General features: G+C 23.9%; 1 protein-coding gene across 3 annotated transcripts; it reads right to left on the bottom strand.

The window, feature by feature from the left end:
* Positions 1–5,574: 5,574 nt before the first annotated feature.
* Positions 5,575–17,864, bottom strand: LOC126906409 (serine/threonine-protein kinase 33). Of its 3 annotated transcripts, none has more exons than XM_050687023.1 (16): positions 17,237–17,864; positions 17,059–17,160; positions 16,790–16,935; positions 16,407–16,604; positions 15,978–16,343; positions 13,152–13,314; positions 12,917–13,090; positions 12,484–12,853; positions 10,567–10,757; positions 9,395–9,606; positions 9,146–9,219; positions 8,252–8,341; positions 7,700–8,166; positions 7,080–7,136; positions 5,918–5,935; positions 5,575–5,786 (listed from the first exon to the last, which is right to left on the bottom strand). In XM_050687023.1, exons 1-10 carry the CDS (start codon positions 17,447–17,449, stop codon positions 9,541–9,543), a joined length of 1,989 nt encoding a protein of 662 aa, XP_050542980.1. In that variant the 5' UTR covers positions 17,450–17,864; the 3' UTR covers positions 5,575–5,786; positions 5,918–5,935; positions 7,080–7,136; positions 7,700–8,166; positions 8,252–8,341; positions 9,146–9,219; positions 9,395–9,540. The 3 variants fall into 3 exon arrangements, with proteins under 3 accessions (XP_050542980.1, XP_050542988.1, XP_050542973.1); XM_050687031.1 differs by having other exon boundaries at positions 7,700–8,341; positions 9,395–9,429; positions 9,502–9,606; XM_050687016.1 differs by having other exon boundaries at positions 7,700–8,341.
* Between the last annotated feature and the right edge of the window lie 217 nt (positions 17,865–18,081).

Genomic DNA, 18,081 nt, shown 5'->3' with positions numbered 1-18,081 from the left:
AATACAAATGTTTTACCAATTATTAGTACTCTTTTCACTTTAAAATTTTTTAACATCAAAGGTTTTTAAGCTTGTCTATCTCAATTCTTTGAAAACCGAACGATTAACAATTAAAAAACAAGTACATGCTATGAAAAAGCAATGGAAGGTAATTGTGTTGCTCTTTAAAATTTAATTTTAACCATTACAAGGTGTAATCTTGTAGAGAATTCGGCACGTTAGTCCAACGCATTTATTTTCTAAATAATTAAAATACCTAAAGATTGTTTGCGTCAGAACAATCATAAAAATAGTCAAAAATAACAATAATATTAAATAAATTATTATGTTATGAATACGTTGTAGGTACTCGATAATCGCGCAGTTATTCATTAATTCCTGACGACGGAATGTTTTAATTATTGTTTTATCTAAAAAATAATTGTTATCGTTTATATGAGCAATATATTTAACTTCAAAGTAATTATAAAAGGTTTTTAAAGTGTTATCGCATTGAAAAATAAATTACAATGTTTAAAATCAACAAAGATTTGATTAAAAATAAACTCGATTAAATACTTTTTTATGCTATTTATATACGGAGTATTAATTTAATATTGTGGTACTTGTCAGATGTGACGACTAATTCAAGCGATTGGGTAAAATTGTGCTAAATGTCGTAGACAATTTTCGAGTGCGTTCTAAGTTAACGGCATACAAAAAAATTGATTTAGATGCATAATCAATTATATTACACTTTGAAGTTATGTAATATTCAATAACACGAGTGAATCGTGTATTTATTTACGATTGTTTAGTACCTTTTAACAATGAAAAAAGGAACTCGTGTACAAAAAAAGTGTTGAGCCCACAACAACCATTCAATTGAAGTTTTTATGAATAATAAATTATTTGGAAACTAGTCTTTCTCACGTTCTATACTTAAAAATATCAGTAAAAAAAAAAATCCTACTCAAATGTCCTTGGTCTTTGAGCAGTTAAATTCACAATAGACTCCTTTAAGAAGCATAATTATTCATGTAAAAACCATCTAAAACATCGGTATCATCTCCGAGGCACGCACTAATACTAAATTTACCGAGCGCTACATTAAGAGGATCACCCCCTTTTTGGTATGCGAAAAATATTTTAAGTTTATACTAGACTGAATCTTAGTTAGGATCGCTAATCCAATTTATAAACTTGGTTATAGATTAATTTATAATTCTTATAATACTTATGAGTCATTTACAACATTTTTGTAATATTAGAAGTTATTACAATTGTAACTCTAAGTATCAATGAAATCAGAAGACATCAAACAATTTATTGTTTATTGAGTCAAGTGTTGTATTTTCTATATTATTAAATTGACAATTAATTATTAGCAGAGATCATAGTTTATAACAATAAAAAATGCTATAATGGGCACATACAAATATTGTTTTTAATACTATACAAAAAAGAAAAATGTGAAAATAAATTTGAACTTTGTTTTATTAAAATTTTTGCAATTTAGTTTAATACTTTATGGTTATTAATTATTATAATATACATAGTTATACTATTATCATTAAAATAAAACATGTATAATTTTTTGAAAGATTTAAAAACTTGTATTTTTATTAAATATTATGGGCAACAGTCAAGCCTTAATCGTAGTGTAAATATATTTGTTATTTAATAATATTTTCCTGTATTTATTCTCATATTAATTATTTATAACATTTTTACTAAAGTTACCTAATCATATAGCGTAGAAAAATTAGCAACCTTAAAAACAAATACTTTCATAAACTATATAATATTCAAATGTTAACACTGTCGTACGTCGGTAGTACCCCAACGTAGACACAAAGGTTTACTAAAGTTTTATGTATATATATATTGACGATGAGTTCGCCGTTCGAGCTCTTCCCGAGTCCTCCCGNTACAAAAATTCTAAGACTTTTTTTTGTTGCGGTACTAAAAGTTTTAAAAACAAAAAATAAACAAAATCGCACTTAAATTTCGAAATATGTAAAAATATAAACATAAAATTTCGATTTTAGATTATTGGTTTTCTAAAACAAATTAACAGTTTACGCAAGTGTATCTATGAGACTTAAAATTTTATATATATATGAAAATGCTAGAAGTATTAAGCCCTGATAATATTATTTTATAGCAATTAAAGATTCATTTATTTGTAACTATAGAACAATAAATTAATTACACGAAAATATCTGTTTTAATTGACGAGTCTAAATACCTGATGTGATCTTTAAGTATACTCAAAATAATCAAGTGTTAACATTTTAGAAAATAATATTTGTCAAATCTGAAGATAAATCTAGAAATAAATTAATTGTGGAAGGTATTTAAAATGTTCAGTTTGGCAATATATTAATGGCTACATAATCTTTAAATTTCTATTTTTACACGAGTATATAATGGTTCTTTTTGTTTTGTTTTCCAAACAATTCCTTTTCTTGGAAATTATTACATTTTAGTAAATATACTGTAAAGTTACTATATCAATATAAGAGAACATCAGTAATATGCTTACATTATTAGTCTTTAATCAATTAGATTAATAGGAGTATTTTTAATAATCGACATTTGTGTTATATATTCACGATAATACCTAATACGATGATTTTCTTGGAAGCAGAAAAATATCAAATTGGACAAACACATTTATTTGAAGATTAAAATAAAAGGAAAAATACATTATTATGTACTCAACATCATAACTATATAACCGCACTGTGTGTAGACGTTAACGAATAATATTTAGAACCTACAAAAAAATATATATATAAACAAAAAAAAAAAAATTAAAATTAAATAAAGAATTTTGATTACTACAAATAATTTACGCATATAGATTTTGAACGATGTAAACAAATATTATGATAAAAACAGATATGCTTTTTGTTTATATTATTGTTCTATTATAAAATCATCAATAGGAATTAATGAATTTTAGAGGAAAGAAGGTATAACGTCAAGTTAAAGGACATTGGTTTATTTTAACAATGTAAAAAATTCGGGTTTCATATTTATATCCCAAGTAAATGTACCTACGACATCGCATTGTTAAAAAAAAATCAATTAGTTCGGCCGTGAAGTCTATATTGTATATGTTATACACTTTGACCTTGAAATATATAAATCTTAAAATGTTTACAATTAAATTCACTACCAAGTAAAAACAGTTGTGTTCATTAAGCTAATCAAAGAAATAATGATTGTAAAATTTTAGTTTAAAAATCAATTGATGTATCTATTATTTCATATAATACGAAACAACACCCTATTGCATTTAAATTAAAATTTTTACCAGTAACAAATTTTCAATTCAATAATCTTTTTTACCATTTAAAGCAATTAATTTTCGAAATTCTCTAAAACGATCATACCACCTGAATTAATGCAATTGCCTTGGAAGGAAATTTCATCTTAAATAAAAGAGTACAGACATTGTTTGTTTATATACGTGTATAAATAATTATAAAAATAATAGTACTTAATCAATAATAAACAACAATTTTTGTCTTTGAAATTTATCTTAGTTCTTGGTAAACATCTTAAACATTTTTGAAGACCTTAAAGTAATTTATTTTATTTTTAATCATTATAAATAAAAACGTTTTTTGAATTAACATAGTAATTTTATTATTATAGAACTCGATACAAAAACAAGTATTAATTAACTAATTAAGTAAAAGTTTTTTTATGTATTAAATAATATATAAATTTTTAACGATATTAACTATGATAAAAATAATTAACACTGCTGTGGTGTGCAAAACACAAGAAACATGAAAAACAAGTTAAAAATCATTTTTAGTGTTTTTAATGCAATGATTTAATTCATCCGTCATAATATTTACCCCGGTCTTGGTAATTACATAATTTTGTTAACTATTTTTTCACATTTTTGTTATGGAATTATCGACGATCTTCTGTACGTGCTGGCTCAAAACCAATTACTCGCTCGTGTGTATTCATGAAATTATTTTATGTTAACATTGCAGTTTTGTTCGAAAACAATATAATTATAGTAACATAAATTACCTGTAGCAACGGTATAAAACAGGTGTTAAACTCTACACTTAAATTTCTGATACCTATATTTGTTTTTGTTAGGTTTAATTATTTTGTCACTTTAGCGGGAGTTTGTTAATAATTTATACCATTTCTATTTTATATTATATTATATTCAAAATACAGTGTTCACATAAGATTTCCGTTATTGTTCTGCTAAATAAAATAGGGTACAGTGATATTTAATAATACATTAAATTAAGTTTGCCATCATTAAATAAAACAAGTATTATAATAATTTCTCTAATGAATGTTCAATTAAGGTAAGAGGGCGTCCAAGTACCGTTTCAATTAATCAAAACGTGTTTTGAGTAATCACACGTATGAAAAATTAAGTGGTCGTAGAGAGATAATCAATATATTAAATAATCATGACAAAAATCATCGATATCCTAAATAAGGTGACTTTTAATAAAAAAAATTGTAAAAAAATTATAGCCCTTAAAAATTTGTTTTTTTTTTTATATTATTGTAACTATTTTTTTAATAAATCCTTATTATATCGTTAATATACTTAAACTTTTAAATACCCCGATCAGGATAAAAAGAAAATGCATTTGGATATAAAAAAAAAATGTTATTTGAAAGACTTTAAAATTTTGTTGATCATAACTGTTCAGTGTTTTGTTTTGAATTCAAATCAGAATGTAATAAAAGAAATTTTAAAGAAAGGTTTTTATGCTCTTTAAATAATAAATTTTTTTATAATAAAATAATAATAAAATTTAAATAATTTTAAATCCAAAAATGGTAAAAATTTCCTAAGTATGTGTTTAGCGTTGATAAGGGTAACATTGTTTCCGAAATACGTATCCGCGACTTTTCATTAATTTTTTTGTGGCTTTGAGTTTAATATTTTTAATATTTTTTAGTTTTTTAAATTAATAATATTTTTAATATAGTTTTAATTTTACTTAATTTCCTAAAAATCTAAAAAACTACAAAATAAATTTTTTTTTTCTTAAATTTCCGTTATATAAATCGAATTTTGTTTTTGGAGAGTATCTTCAAGATAAAGGTTATCTTAAACAAAATGTAACATTTATATAAAACTAGTATTATTCTAGTAACCATATTTATGTTTCATAAGCTTAATATTTTAAATATAAATTTAAAAATTTAATTTTAAATTCTAAAATTTTTTAACTTATAAATATTTACTTTATATGGTATAAAGAGTGGTATTTATTAAAGGATACCAAGGACTTTTATACTCAGGCCACTATTGGTGCAACTAAGAGGGCTAAAGGTAGTTTAGTTTCTCTACACTAAGAACTACTGGCTGGACTGGTGATATTTTTATTTTAATTATTTATTTATCTTTTTTCTTATTTTAAAGTAAATGTGTGCATACATATATTTATATTTTAAGATTTTATTTTTATTTTCTGTAGGAAGATATTAATTATTCAATGTATACGATAAGTTTGTGCTAGATTTGAATAAAAAAATTATTGATGGTAACAACTGTATAGTAAGTTGTAATTAGAAATAAAAACAATATACGATCACCAATTTATTTATCAATAAAATCACTTTCTAACGACACCATTATTTTTTAAAAAATAATGATAATAATTTTAATACATATTTCGAAGAAAAATTAATATGTACAAATAAAAATATTATTATATATTTAATTAGTTAACATCAGGTATGTTTGATATCGGATGACGGTAGACTCTATTCTTGTTCTGTTGGCTGTGGAATCGGCCCTTTAATTATTTAAGTAAAAAATTATAAAAAAAAATTCCTTTACATAGTCAGTTTTTATACTTGATTTATAAAACAGTTATTCGTCTTAAAAACAAGTAGTATTAAGATTAAAAAAATTAAGGTTACTCACTTCTATCAATTTTCATACCTAAGGTAACAATAGAATCGTTTATATGTTGAGAAAAAATTATTAGTGTAATATTTATTGTAATTTAAATATTATTTTTATCTTTTATATTTATTTTTTATGATAAGTTTTAAATAATTATAACTATTAGTTCTATAGAACATCGAGTTATTATTACTTAGGATTTAAAAAGTTAGCGCATTTTTTAAGTTGTTCTAACTCTGTGGCGTTTTAAGGAATTTTTTATAAATGGCGGGTGAAATGTTAAGACAGGTATTAAAACGTAGAGTATTAGAAAGCTTCAGTCCTCCAATACCCCTACTGTGATTTTATGTCAATGGGTTTAAGTCCGGGCGCCATGGACCTCATAAATACGAACTTTGTTTAGAATGGTTGAAAACCATTTATTTAGTTGGCGAACTTTCTAGAATATTTTAGTTTCTTAGAACCGCATCAAGGGAGTGACGGAAAGTACCCAAATACCAAATGATGTTTTGGTCGAATCCGCTGTTGGTTTATAACCTAATCTACACCGTTTTCAACGCAAGAAAAAATAAATATCTTAAAAATAAAACAAAATTTATGTTTATTTAAACAATAAGTTGTCCACGATTGGCTACTATGTTTGACACTTTTTATGCCATAGCGCCCGCATAACTTCAAATTAAAAGGTGAATTTTGAAATTTAGCCTCAGCCACAATGTATGGTTGATACGGTCCTGTAGTTTCTAGAGTTAAAAGTTATCAATAGTATCTAGCGCCAATATTTTAATAAAAACAAGCTTAGAGTAGATTACAATGTGTTTATATGTAAACGCGGAATTTGAACCTTATTAAGAAAATACCGAATGCCATTTTTTAATCAATATTTTACGCGAAGCTATGAGCAAATACTTTCCGTTAAGCAGTGGTTGTTTTTTTATGCATTTTTAAAACAAACTAAAAGCGCTTTAGCTTTGCGTAATGCAATAACTCTATTTTATTTATATGATTGATAAATTAAATTTATAATAACAGTTTCATTAGAATCAGTTGCAAAAGAGCAAAAGTTTGTCAAATATTTTTATTTTATATTTTTCTTAATAATTTCGATTAGAAATTTACAAAAAAAAATATTTGTATGTACTTTTTGTATTATAATAATTTTATGAATTATTTAACTTACCTCCATTCCAGCACAAACCACAATCAACTAAACTACCTGTCGGATTTGAGTTTACACCTAAAAAACATCGTTTTATTCCGCTTTAAAATTTATATTAATAAAATATAGAAATAAAAATTTTCAACAAGCCAATCAAAAAATGAATAATAATAATGAAACAAATAATGTATTAATTTTAATCCTGATTAAATGTTGAAATTTACCAATTTTAAAAATCGTAAATTTTTGGCGGATTTTTACCATTTACGGGGAACGAGGGAATTTTTGAGTATTATGTCTTCAACTAGATACGATTTGTGATCTTTTGACGTAACGTTGAGAAATATCGGCCCAGTGAGAGCGGAGAAAAAGTAGTGAGAGACACACAAAAAAAAGTAAACACATCATACCTTCTTAGCTTCGCGTTTTTATTATTCAAAAATTATTATGAATTTATTGTTTTTATATGTTTATTTTATCAATTAAGTACAATTATAGAATAAAATATACTTTAAAGATATACAAGAAAGAATTCCTATTTAATTTGTTATTGAACTAAATTGTGTAGATTTTTAAGTGTAGTTTGATTTATTTATTATTTTATCAAATAAAAATATAATTTCATATATAATTATAATTACCTGGAATCATTTCCAAAATCATAACGATAAATACTGCAAAAAATATACTTAATTTAATAACATTCATTTTTTAGTATTTTTTTTTATGCTATTATTTAGTTATTTAGTTTTTAAATGATCAGAAACTATTAGCAAAAGGAACTAGTTGTTATAATAATTAATTTATATAGTACATATACTAATAAAAAAAAATATGTGCCAATGAAAATTGGACAAGTTTTTTAAAACATGTGTTTTTAATTTATTTTAATTATAATTATTTGTATAGTAATATTACTACACAAATAATTACTTCATTTTTCAAATATATTTTCTTAATAATAAAAATGATCTATTATTATGTATATACCTTTTTTAAAATATTTCATTATGATTTATCATGATTATATAAAAATTGAAAAAATAAAATTCATACATGAACATAATTTTATGTACCATGAAAGAGTGTTTTGATGGTGGATAGCTAGCTGTTTTATGTAAAATGTAAATTTTATTGAAAATTACAAATGTATTGAATTATATAGAAAATATTAAAGTTACTTTCAAACATACTCTCCAACTAATAAAAAGTTTATAAGTGTCAGATTTTTACTGTTCTATTGTTTATTGATAGTAGCGTTAGTCATTGCCCTCTTAATAATTCTAATTTAATAGAAATATTGATTAATTAAAATACATTAAAATAATAAAACTATTTTATAATTAAACACTTGGAATGCAAAGGATATAAATGAAATTTAAAAAATTTGAGTAGGGTGTATAACTAGACTGAATATTAGTAATTCTGTTTAGTAAAAAAAATTGTAAAAAATACGTAAAAAAACATTTCTTTTACGTAACAGAATTACTAATATTCAGTCTAGTTATACAAAATTAGTTATCTAGAAAACAAAAAATTTAAACTCGATTTTCTGGATATTAAAAAAAAATGTATAAATTACACCTTGCATTCTTAACACTCCATTTAATTTAAAAATCCCTTGGAAGAATGAAGTCAACATGTAGACTTTTTGCGATAAAAGTAAGAATCATAATATCAATCATTTATACTTTCATACATATGATGGTATTATAATATGCACAATATGGAAAATTACATCCCTAGGACCCCTTTCTAATACAGCTTTGAATAAGTGTTTTTTTTAAATTATGGCTCTGACAGTATCAACTAGATACATTTTGTGTCTTTTAATATATTGTTGAGCAAAATTGGTTCAGTAGGAACAGAGTAATCGTAAATAGTAACACAAAGAAAAACAGCAGAATTAAGTCCATAGCTTATTAACTACCCATCAAAGCTATATTTACTAAAATATAGAATATAATATTATTCATAAATTTATTTTATCTTTTATTTTAAAAGAATTATAATGTAATGATCAAAATAATTAAACTGATTATAATCTGAGTTTATGGAATAAACTTTTATTCTTACTTGGTACATACCTGTATTTATTTTGTATATGTATGCATATACTATCATAAATTATCATGATAGTGATAAAAAGTTCCATCTAGTTCTTAAACAAATATTAATGAACCAATTATTTAATGGAATTTAAATGATGATTTTCTTTACTGAATAATTTAATATATCATTTAGTATATTTTATAATAATTATATTTTATTAAAAAATACAGTAATATTACAAAAAAAATGCTATCATATATATGAGTAACAAAATAATATTTTACTTTAAAAGTATTGTTCATTAGGGCATCTCTTAATACTAAAAAAATATCACAAGTTTTTATGACAAAAATAATTATTAAAAAAAAAATACTTAACATAAAAATATTACCATGAAATATAAAAAATTGGCAATATTGTAGTCTGTTTTTTATGAATCAATATCAACACAATAAAATTGCGTTCTTTTTAATACTTCTGAAGCATAAGTAGCTGCCTATAATACAAAAAAAAAAAAAAAAATATAGTCAGTTAACTAGTAATTAATTATAAAGTAATAATTAAATAAGACATGTTGTTCAAAAATGTTGAATAAAAGTATTTGAATTAAATTGAAAGCTTAGCAAAAACATACAAATCAAATTATTAAATAAATATAAAATTTAATTATTTTTTTAAAAATTAGGTTGATTTACACCAGCTAATTGTAATGATTGAACTGACGAATACTGAGGATTTACATAGCTATCTGTACTACAGGACACATTGATAGCCACTGTTAAAATTTATGTAAATACAGGAACTATTCGGAAAAATTAAGTATAACAGTGAAAATACAACACAAAAGACTAGGTTGGCTTGATCATGTACTAAGAGCTAGATCAATAACACATTACGTATTAAACCGGACACAGTAGGGTAGGAAACCGATTGGAAGATCTAAGTAAAAATTAATTGACAAAAGTAAGAAGGAATAAAAACAACTAGAGATAAATGATCCCTGTGAATTAGCTCTTGATAGAGAAAAATGAAGAGGAGAAGTTTGTTTTGCAGTTATGGACCTCAACAATCTCTAGAGTTGAAAGGAAAACAAAGAAGAAGTATTTTAAATATTATGCATCAATGATTAAAAATTGAAACAGAATAACAATCAATTAAAGTTTTTCCTTTTATTTTAATTGAAATAAAAAAAATCTATGATAATTTAGTCTTCTACTATTTTTATTTTTAAATCAAGTTCATAATTTTATATAGTGAAATTATTGAATATATAATTTATTTATTATATTAATAAGATTTATATTGAATTTTATATTACTTTAAAATTTCAACAATTATACCATAAAATAACATAAATTATTCAAGTGAAAAAAGTTAATAGATAAAAATTTATTTTGAATAGTAGTTATAAAATAATTATAACTTATTAATTAATATGTTGATTAAAAATAAATACCTGAACAACATTAGGACATGGATCATCTTTGAGAGTTTCAATGTCGTTTGTAAGAGTTTGATGCCAAATAGGTACAAGGCTATCTGTATTCAGTCTAGTTATATGTGATAAGAGTACACATGTTCTTTCTCTGATTGAAGCATCCTCATTATTCCGGAGCAATTTATGAAGTTCAACATTTGAGATTCTACCTGTATATTAAAAAAATAGTTTAATAGTAAAATTGAAAAATCTAAATGGCTTGAAATATGTTTTGGAAGAATTATAAATAAAAAACTAAATGCCATACACATATTTGATTCTAATAAATATGTTGTGCTTTAGACATCTATTTAAAATTTCTCAGAATATTAGTAACACTCATAGGCGTATCCAAGGGTAGTGTCAGCAAAATTAAATGTTTAGCTTGTGTACTACATAGACACAATTAAAATAAAAACAGGGTTAAATATATTCCATTCTAATAAAAAAAAATATATTTAAAAAACAATAAATATAAGTTTTAATTGAATTTTTGAGTTTTAAATGAGACTGGAAAGAGAGAGAGGTAAAGGAGAAGAGTCTAAAGCTCCTCTATCTTATTCAGACCCTAGGGTAAGACCTGCAAAAAATGTCTAAATATGTTATTGGTAAAACTTATAGATAATAATTAAACATAAGACTTATATTAAATAAATATATAATGAAAAAATACTTAAAAATTAGACTTCCAAAACTAATTGTATGGATTTAATTAAATCAAGTTATTAAGAAAAATAAGATGGTTGATTAAAATATTTGGCAAATGAAGGCATTTTATTAAAAACAATAAGATTGTAAATAATAGGGTTTGTCAACGATATATTTTAATTAAAAACCTAATCTAAGAATATAATTTTGTATTAATAAATATTATTTTTTGTCTTATCTCAATTCTATATTTCATAATATATTTTAATACAAAAAAGGTTACAAGATTATCACAAACTGATTTTGGCCTAATATCCAATAATACACAGAGTGGCTCAGTATTCTCTGAAAACTTAAAAAACTTTTGATCTAGTTAATATATTTTTTTTAAATAACAGTTATACGTTATATCTTAATAATTTACATTTTATTAAAAATATTAATTATTTTTAAATTTTAAATAAAATGTAAAAAAAAAATTGTATTAATAGTAAATGGTAGTAAATAGTTTGTATCATTTTAAAGTTTGTGAAAATTTCAATTTTCATGAATTATTTTATGGTATTAAACATTGAAATATATGTTGAGATAAGGACAGAAGAAAACTACATATTAAATAATAGGTATTGTTTGTGTTTCTATTTGAACTAAAGCTGGTAATTGTAATGTTTATAATTATTATGGAATAATCCATATTTATATTTATATTTAGTGTGAAAAGAATGTGTTTACTTTTATTATTTTTTATAAAACATAGCCAGCGTTTGATACCATAAAATAAATTTTAAAAAATTCAAATTTTTACAAAATTTAAAATATTACAGAAAATTAACTACCAAACATTAAAGAGAACTTTTTTCACCAAATTATTTTTTAAAATCTATTCTAAAAATGACTATTTTGAAATTTTTTAAAACTAAATTTTTTTATTTAATTATAAAAATGATATTATTTGCAATATTATTATAGTTCTCAAGTATATTAACTATTAAAAAACAAAAAATTAACTGGATCAAAAGTTATTTTAATTGTCATTAAATACTGGGCCACTCTGTATTTTATAACCGAGTAACCAAAATTCAAATATATTTTTTTTTAAATTTATTATTAATTATCACAATATTTCAAAAATAATTGATGTGATGGGAAAAATGAAAAAAGTTTATATAGGTATTGAATCAGAATATCAATATTGTTGACGAACGCTAGTAAACAGTGTATAATAAATCAGTAAATTTTTCGTAGTACCTTCCATGTTTTTTCCTAGAACAATGTCATGAACTAAATTAAAATTTCTTGGCATATATATTAAGGTTAGAATTAACACAGCAAGAGTATTTGTCACTAATTGAGTGTTTCCATGACTTAATGATAGACATTTTTGTATGTGATTCACAAGCTTTAATTCATTTATACTTTCACAGAACTGCATTAGACATTCAACAGGTTTGTCCAATGATAATCCTTCAATTAAAAGCAAAACAGATTCCAAACTACCTAATTCTTGAATACTAATTGTATCTGGAGGAGCAGGAGATACACAATTTCGAACAGTTAATTTAAAAGCATTTGAAAATGCTTTCATTAGCCCTCGAATTACATTAGATTCAATATAGATCTAAAATATTGATACATTTTTTTTAGAAATATTTAAAAACTATGAAAAGCTTTGTTTTTTTACTTGTTTTATAGCAACTTTATCATTTTGTTGAATGTTAGGAGTTACAAAAGGTAAAGTTAAAAGTGTAACAACATAATGTAGTAATTTAGAAGATACATTTGTACTATTCAGAGATGATAACACAACCAAAATAAAGCTTTTTTGGTTTATAGATGATACATTTCCTGATAATACCTATAAATAATTTAAATATTAAAATATTTTGCTTTCCTATTCATAAGTTGATATATTTTACTTCAGAAGCACTTTGACGTAAAAAAACAATCCATTCCTCACTCATAAAATCATTGTTGTTTGTGTTATTGCTAGTAGAATTGGTTTTATTTGAACATATATCTAGTTCTGGACAGGTTTCAGAACACCAGCTAGATTGACTAGACCTTAAATCTTCCTCAGTTCTAAAAAAAGTATACTTTAAATTATTTTGTCATATGTTAAATTATTAGGATTTATACAAGTGCATAATAAAAAACCCAGCACAGGGGGGTCGCGGCACAGTGGTGACGTGGCATAGATGGATCAAGTATAATGATATCTGACAGTGATTAAAATCACTATAAAAAAAAAAACGTTTCGATGCAAATCTTTAGATAGTGTTTAATTTTAAAAAATTGGTGGATTATTCCAAAAGCTTCATAAACTGCTAGTTCCTTATTAATATCCTGATTAAGATAAAGTATGTCAAATGAAAAAGGGATTATTAAAAAATATTATTTCTCATAAAAAAATAATGTTGATCCATACACTTTTCAATATGTCATAGCATTATAAAGTTAAAAATGTAAAAAATAAAATCGAGAATTTTCATACAATAATAGCATTCGGTAGCCATTTTCACCGTGAAGATAAAATAAAGTCTGAAATTTTTTTTTCTAGCATAATAAAGTAAATTACATTAGCTTTAATTTAAGATATATATAAAAGTGTCAGACTTTCCAGAACACTTTCAAAATTTAAGTTGAAAAAGTAAATTTTTTGTGAAAAAGTTGTCATTTTAAATCCCCCCTGTGGGCAGGTAAAGGGTCAGATATAAAAAAAATATATACCAAATGATAGGTAAAGACATCAAGCATCTATAAAAAAAAATTATATTGATCCATACATCTTTCAAAAAGTTATAGCATTATAAAGTTAAAAATATAAAAAAGAATTTTATTACAAAAATCGTATTTTTTTTATTAACTTTGATGTCTGTTTTCACCGTGAAGATAAGATAAAGTCCGAAATTTTATTTTTTCATGATAAAGCATATTACATTAGCTTTAATTTAAGATATATATAAAAGTGTCAGACTTTCCGGAACACTTTCAAAATTTAAGTTGAAAAAGTCAATTTTTTGTGAAAAAGTTGTCATTTTGAATCCCCCCCTGTAGGCAGGTAAAAAGTCAGATTTATAAAAAAAATATACCAAATGATAGGTAAAGACATCATGCATCTACAAAAAAAAGAATTATATTGATCCATACATCTTTCGAGAAGTTATAGCATTATAAAGTTAAAAATATAAAAAAGAATTTTTTTACAAAAATCGTATTTTTTTTATTAAGTTTAATGTCTGTTTTCACCATGAAGATAAAATAAAGTCCGAAATTTTTTTTTACCATTATAAAGTATATTACATTAGCTTTAATTTAAGATATATATAAAAGTGTCAGACCTTCCGGAACACTTTCAAAAGTTACGTTGAAAAAGTTCTACTTTCTATATGCATTTTTATGTTTTGAATCCCCCCTGTATTTAGGGAAATGGTCCGATTTAAAAAAACAGTATGTCGAATGAAAGATCTATATAAATACTACTTCTCATAAAAAAATTGTAATGATTCATACATTTTTCAAAAAGTTATAGCATAATAAAGTTAAAAATGGAAAATACAAAATCGAAAATTTTCACACAAAAATAGCATTCGGTAGCCATTTTCACCATGAAGATAAGATAAAGTCCGAAATTTTTTTTTTTCATGATAAAGCATATTACATTAGCTTTAATTTAAGATATATATAAAAGTGTCAGACTTTCCGGAACACTTTCAAAATTTAATTTGAAAAAGTTCTACTTTCTATATGCATTTTTTAGATTTGAACCCCCCTCGTGTGTAGGGAAATGGTCGGATTTAAAAAAACAGTATGTCGAATGAAAGATGTATATAAATACTACTTCTAATGAAAAAATTGTATTGATCCATACATTTTTCAAAAAGTTATAGCATAATAAAGTTAAAAATGGAAAATACAAAATCGAAAATTTTCACACAAAAATAGCATTCGGTAGCCATTTTCACCATGAAGATAAGATAAAGTCNTTTGGTAGCCATTTTCACCATTCAGACAAGTCCAGAGGTCAATTTTTTTTTTTTCAAATTAAAGTATGTTACATTAGCTTTAATTTAAGATTTATATATAAAAGTGTCAGACCTTCCGGAACATTTTCAAAATTTAAGTTAAAAAAATTAATTTTTTGTGAAAAAGTTGTCATTTTAAATCCCCCCTTGTTGTGAGGTTAAGGGTTAAATTTATGAAAAAAATATACCAAATGAAAGGTAATGATATTATGCATCTATATAAAAAAGAATTATATTGATATGTTTATTTTTGAAAAAGTTATGGCACTTTTAAGTAAAAAAAATTGAAAAAATTTCGAAAATTAGCGATTTTTAAATTTGTAAGTTTTTTTGAGGTTTCCCCCATTTACGGGGAACGAGGGAATTTTTTTTCAATTTTTAAGGGTAATGTCTTCGACTAGATACGATTTGTGATCTTTTGACGTATCATTGAAAGAAATCGGTTCGGTGAGAGCTGAGAAAAAGTGGTAACAGACACAAAAAAAAAAAAAACACATCTTAGTAAAACCAATACCTTCTCAGCTTCGCATGGAAGCTAAAAGTAAGATGTGGTAAGACTTATAAGGGTGTTACTTTATGAGCAAATTGATAAAATAAATATGATATAATATTAAAAATTTTAAATTGATGAATAAAAAAATATACCAAAGTCACATGTATGGTATATTTAATTCATATTTAGTTTACTATACCACAGCTAATGATAATTGATATATTTACGTGTTATCTATAGATGTTGAATCTTGACTTGCAGATGAATCAGTAGATTGTAATTCTTCATTTATTTTCATAGTGTTTAAGGGAGATACAATATCATCTAGTTGTGAAGAAAATATATTTTCTTGATATTGATTGAGAGTATATACTCGATTTTTCACAAAATCATGATGTAAAAGAGCAGGCCAAGTAAGCCTTTCTAAAGGGTTTTTTTGTAATAATTGCTCTAAAAAATTTTGACATGCAGGTGAAACTGTTTTAGGCCAAACAATTGGTTGATCTTTCATCATTTGTACAAGATGCATCAAACATTTTGTGTTAAATGGTGGTTTGCCACAAAGTAAATGATAAGCTATGCATCCTAATGACCTTAATTAAAGAAAAAACATTTCATATTAATTTATTAAACATTTAAATTAACCAGGAATTTACCATAAATCAGCATTGTGATTATAAGTAGGAGGTATAATTGGAGAATTTATAACTTCGGGAGCCATATATAAAGGGGTTCCTTTTAATGATGCTTGTGTCAATACTTGAGTACCCGTTAGCATTAATCTAGCTAATCCAAAATCACATAGCTTAGCTGTATCATTATGATCAAGTAAAATATTTGGTGGTTTTAAATCCCTGAAAATATATTTAAAGCATTTTTATTATGTTTAAGTGTAATATTTAATAAATCAAATCATAATAAAACAAGTGATATATTTAATGCTATAACGTAAAAATTCTGTAAGTTTAATATAATAGTATAATTTTAATACATTTTAAATTATGTAAATTAAATAAAAAATGAATAAATATTTACATACCTATGCAAAATATTATTTTTATGTAAGTAATGCAAGGCTGATACAAGTTGACAAATTATGTTACGTGTTCTGTCTTCACTCAATATTCCTTCAAATTCAATTATTTCTTTTAATGATCGTGGAACAAATTCCATAACTAATGCAATCTATATATGATTCATTATAAAAATTATAAGATGAATAATTATTTAATAGCTAGCTTCTATGCAAAAATTATTTTTTAATATTAAAAATGAACTTAGACTAATATAAATATCATTGATGTTTACCCCACTTTCATTTCCAAATGATTCTATCATTTTAACAATATTAGGATGATGGAGTTTTTGTTGGATATCAACTTCTTGCTGTAATGTTTTCCATTCATCTAACTAATAAAATTAAATTTAAGTTAGCATAATGATATTGTTTTAATATTTAAACTAATAAAACTATGTTAACTAATACCTTATAAATAAATTTAAATGCAACAACAGTATTGCTTTTGGTATGTAAAGCTTTAAAAACTTTACCAAATGAACCTTCTCCAATTTTATCGCCCAATTGATAATTATGGAAATGAGCCCAGTATGCTAGACGTTCATCAGCTACCATAGCTGGATATTTAAATTCTTTTGGCATACCCAATGAAGGCTCGCGTGGCCAATAGTTACCATTCATATTGTTGTAGAAAAGCCACTAAATTAAACAATATTGGACAAATAATAAAATATTGTTAGTTATTGGAACTAGTTCCATTAATTTACACATATGTAAAATCATTCTACCACAAAAAAAAGTAATAACCACAATTTTTTTAAAAAACTAAAACTAAGTTTCTTGAGACTACTTTAAGAATATTCATTATTATTTCTAAGTATAACATGATTTTTAGTTTTATATTACAAATAATATCCTTGATTTGTTGTTGACATATCACTTGAAATTGACTGTTTAAAAATGTGATAAATAGTGATAATATTACTTTGTTGTTATTATTATGTATTATACAGGCGTACCAATATTAGGGAACCATTCGCTCTAATATTTCTAATTTATTTAACATTTAAAGTAATAACATAATACTTGTAACATTGTTTCGAAAGACTTATTTAAAAAAAAATCTTAGATATAAATTAAATTTGTAAAGAGACAACTTATTGACACAATCTGGAAAAAAATGTTGAAAGCGTATAGAATAATAACGTAAAATTAGCCTCTTAAGATGAACAATTATTTATTTTTGTTGAGTTTTTTTTTAAGAAGATTGTAAAAAGTCCCTATATTTTGCCATAAAAATATACAAAATGTGT

This window comes from Daktulosphaira vitifoliae, unplaced genomic scaffold, assembly GCF_025091365.1.
Source record: "Daktulosphaira vitifoliae isolate Bord-2020 unplaced genomic scaffold, ASM2509136v1 Scaffold_1, whole genome shotgun sequence".
Lineage (NCBI taxonomy): Eukaryota > Metazoa > Arthropoda > Insecta > Hemiptera > Phylloxeridae > Daktulosphaira > Daktulosphaira vitifoliae.
The sequence above is the reverse complement of the archived record's forward strand: the minus strand, read 5'-3'. Positions and strand labels throughout refer to the sequence as shown.

Excerpts from the sequence above, each read along its gene's own strand:
- LOC126906409 (XM_050687016.1), bottom strand. The coding sequence starts at position 17,449 with ATGAATGGTAACTATTGGCCACGCGAGCCTTCATTGGGTATGCCAAAA. Across the intron at positions 16,936-17,058 it reads CATTTGGAAATGAAAGTGGG|ATTGCATTAGTTATGGAATT; the intron begins GTAAACATCAAT and ends AATCATATATAG. Across the intron at positions 12,854-12,916 it reads ATAAAGTTGCTATAAAACAA|ATCTATATTGAATCTAATGT; the intron begins GTAAAAAAACAA and ends TCAATATTTTAG.